A 1,396-nucleotide genomic window follows, 5' to 3' on the forward strand; every position below is an offset into this window, starting at 1 on the left:
TCCAAATGGGGTCACATTCTGAGCTACTAGGGGTTAGGACTTCAATTTATGAAATTTGAGGGGATGCAACTCAATCCATAACACGTACTTAACAGACTGGCACAAAGTAGTATTCAGGGGAATCCTTTCCTTCTCTTACATTCTGCCCATGGCGTGGAGGGAATTTCCACCTGAGCTGTCTCTGTCCAATTCTGCACCTTTCACTAATCCCCTCTCTCAGCCTTCCCATAGGAGGAAAGGCTGTCCATCTGGTGGGTCAGTGCCTGTCTGCTGGTGGGTGGGCCGCTGTGGCTNTCGGTGTTGCCCCTGCGCCTCGCTCAGCCAGTGAGCGGGAACTGGTCTGTATGTGGGATCCAAACACTCGGGCGGGAGTGCTGCCGCGCTTCCCAAGTGGCGCACTATCCAGTGCGCCACCGGGCCGGCCCCGAAAGGCTTTTTGTTTTTAAACAAAGTTCACTTTATTACGTTAATTTTATACAGTAAAAGAATATTAAATACACACTTGTCTAAATTCTCTTGCTGATTCTCTTGAAGACAATGTTGTCCAGTGTCATAGTCTGAAAGCCAGAAAAAAAAAAAATCATAAAATGTTCATCTGATGTCGAATTATAAAAAAACAATTCAGCCCAAAATAGCTCAAATATGCTAACATGAAACAACTCAAAGCTTCCTCTGTTATCTATAGGAATGGAGGAAAGGTTGACATTCTTCTAAAATCCTATGCCAATTTTTTGTCTCTTTGCTTCCTTATATGGAGAGTTGTCCTGCCTGTTACTGAATTCCTTTCTACATCCATGGCTGTTATAACAAGACAATTCGAACTGCCCAATCCAATCCTATTCCCTGAAGCTTCATGGAACACCCACTATACACCCAACACATGTTGAGCACCAAGGACACATGTACATGGAAACCTGCAGGTGCTTAGCTGGAACATGGTGGGTGCTGCATGATTTTCTTCCTAAAGCTGGGAAGCATGTACAAACACAGGGTACATCAGCTTTTGAGTTGAGGGACATTGCCACCATCCCTGCCAATTCTCCTGAACAAGACTGCTATAATGACCTAACACGTCATCATCAGAGTGAAGAAGGAGACCTTTATCTTCAGCATCAGTGGAATGGGTGCTGCTTAATTGGTTTGAGCCCTGATTCTGCTGCTTATTAGCTGGATGACCTTGGACAGGTCAACCTGTCTATTAAATCCCTCATCTTCCCTCCCTCACAGAAGATGGGAGGATGAGGTGAGATGGAGCATATCAAAGGACACTGGCCAGGATTCAGTGCAGGACAGCTCAACTCCCACTGCCCTGCTCTGCTGTGAGTGTGCTGGGGGTGGGGATAGGGGTTGCACATCTCCTGGTTGACGTTCACACTCTCCCTAGTCAAGGGATGTT

At 46.3% G+C, this 1,396-nt stretch overlaps 1 protein-coding gene across 1 annotated transcript in view; it reads right to left on the reverse strand.

The window, feature by feature from the left end:
• Positions 1-439: 439 nt before the first annotated feature.
• The window catches only part of FABP1 (fatty acid binding protein 1, liver), a 7,818-nt gene continuing 6,861 nt past the window's right edge, over positions 440-1,396 (reverse strand). The window contains exon 4 of the mRNA XM_008593711.1: positions 440-557. Within this exon, the coding sequence (XP_008591933.1) occupies positions 507-557 (51 nt within the window). The 3' untranslated portion in view covers positions 440-506. The remainder of the gene's footprint in view (positions 558-1,396) is intronic.

The sequence above is a fragment of the Galeopterus variegatus genome, unplaced genomic scaffold, assembly GCF_000696425.1.
Source record: "Galeopterus variegatus unplaced genomic scaffold, G_variegatus-3.0.2 Scaffold9558, whole genome shotgun sequence".
NCBI classification, from domain to species: Eukaryota; Metazoa; Chordata; class Mammalia; order Dermoptera; family Cynocephalidae; genus Galeopterus; species Galeopterus variegatus.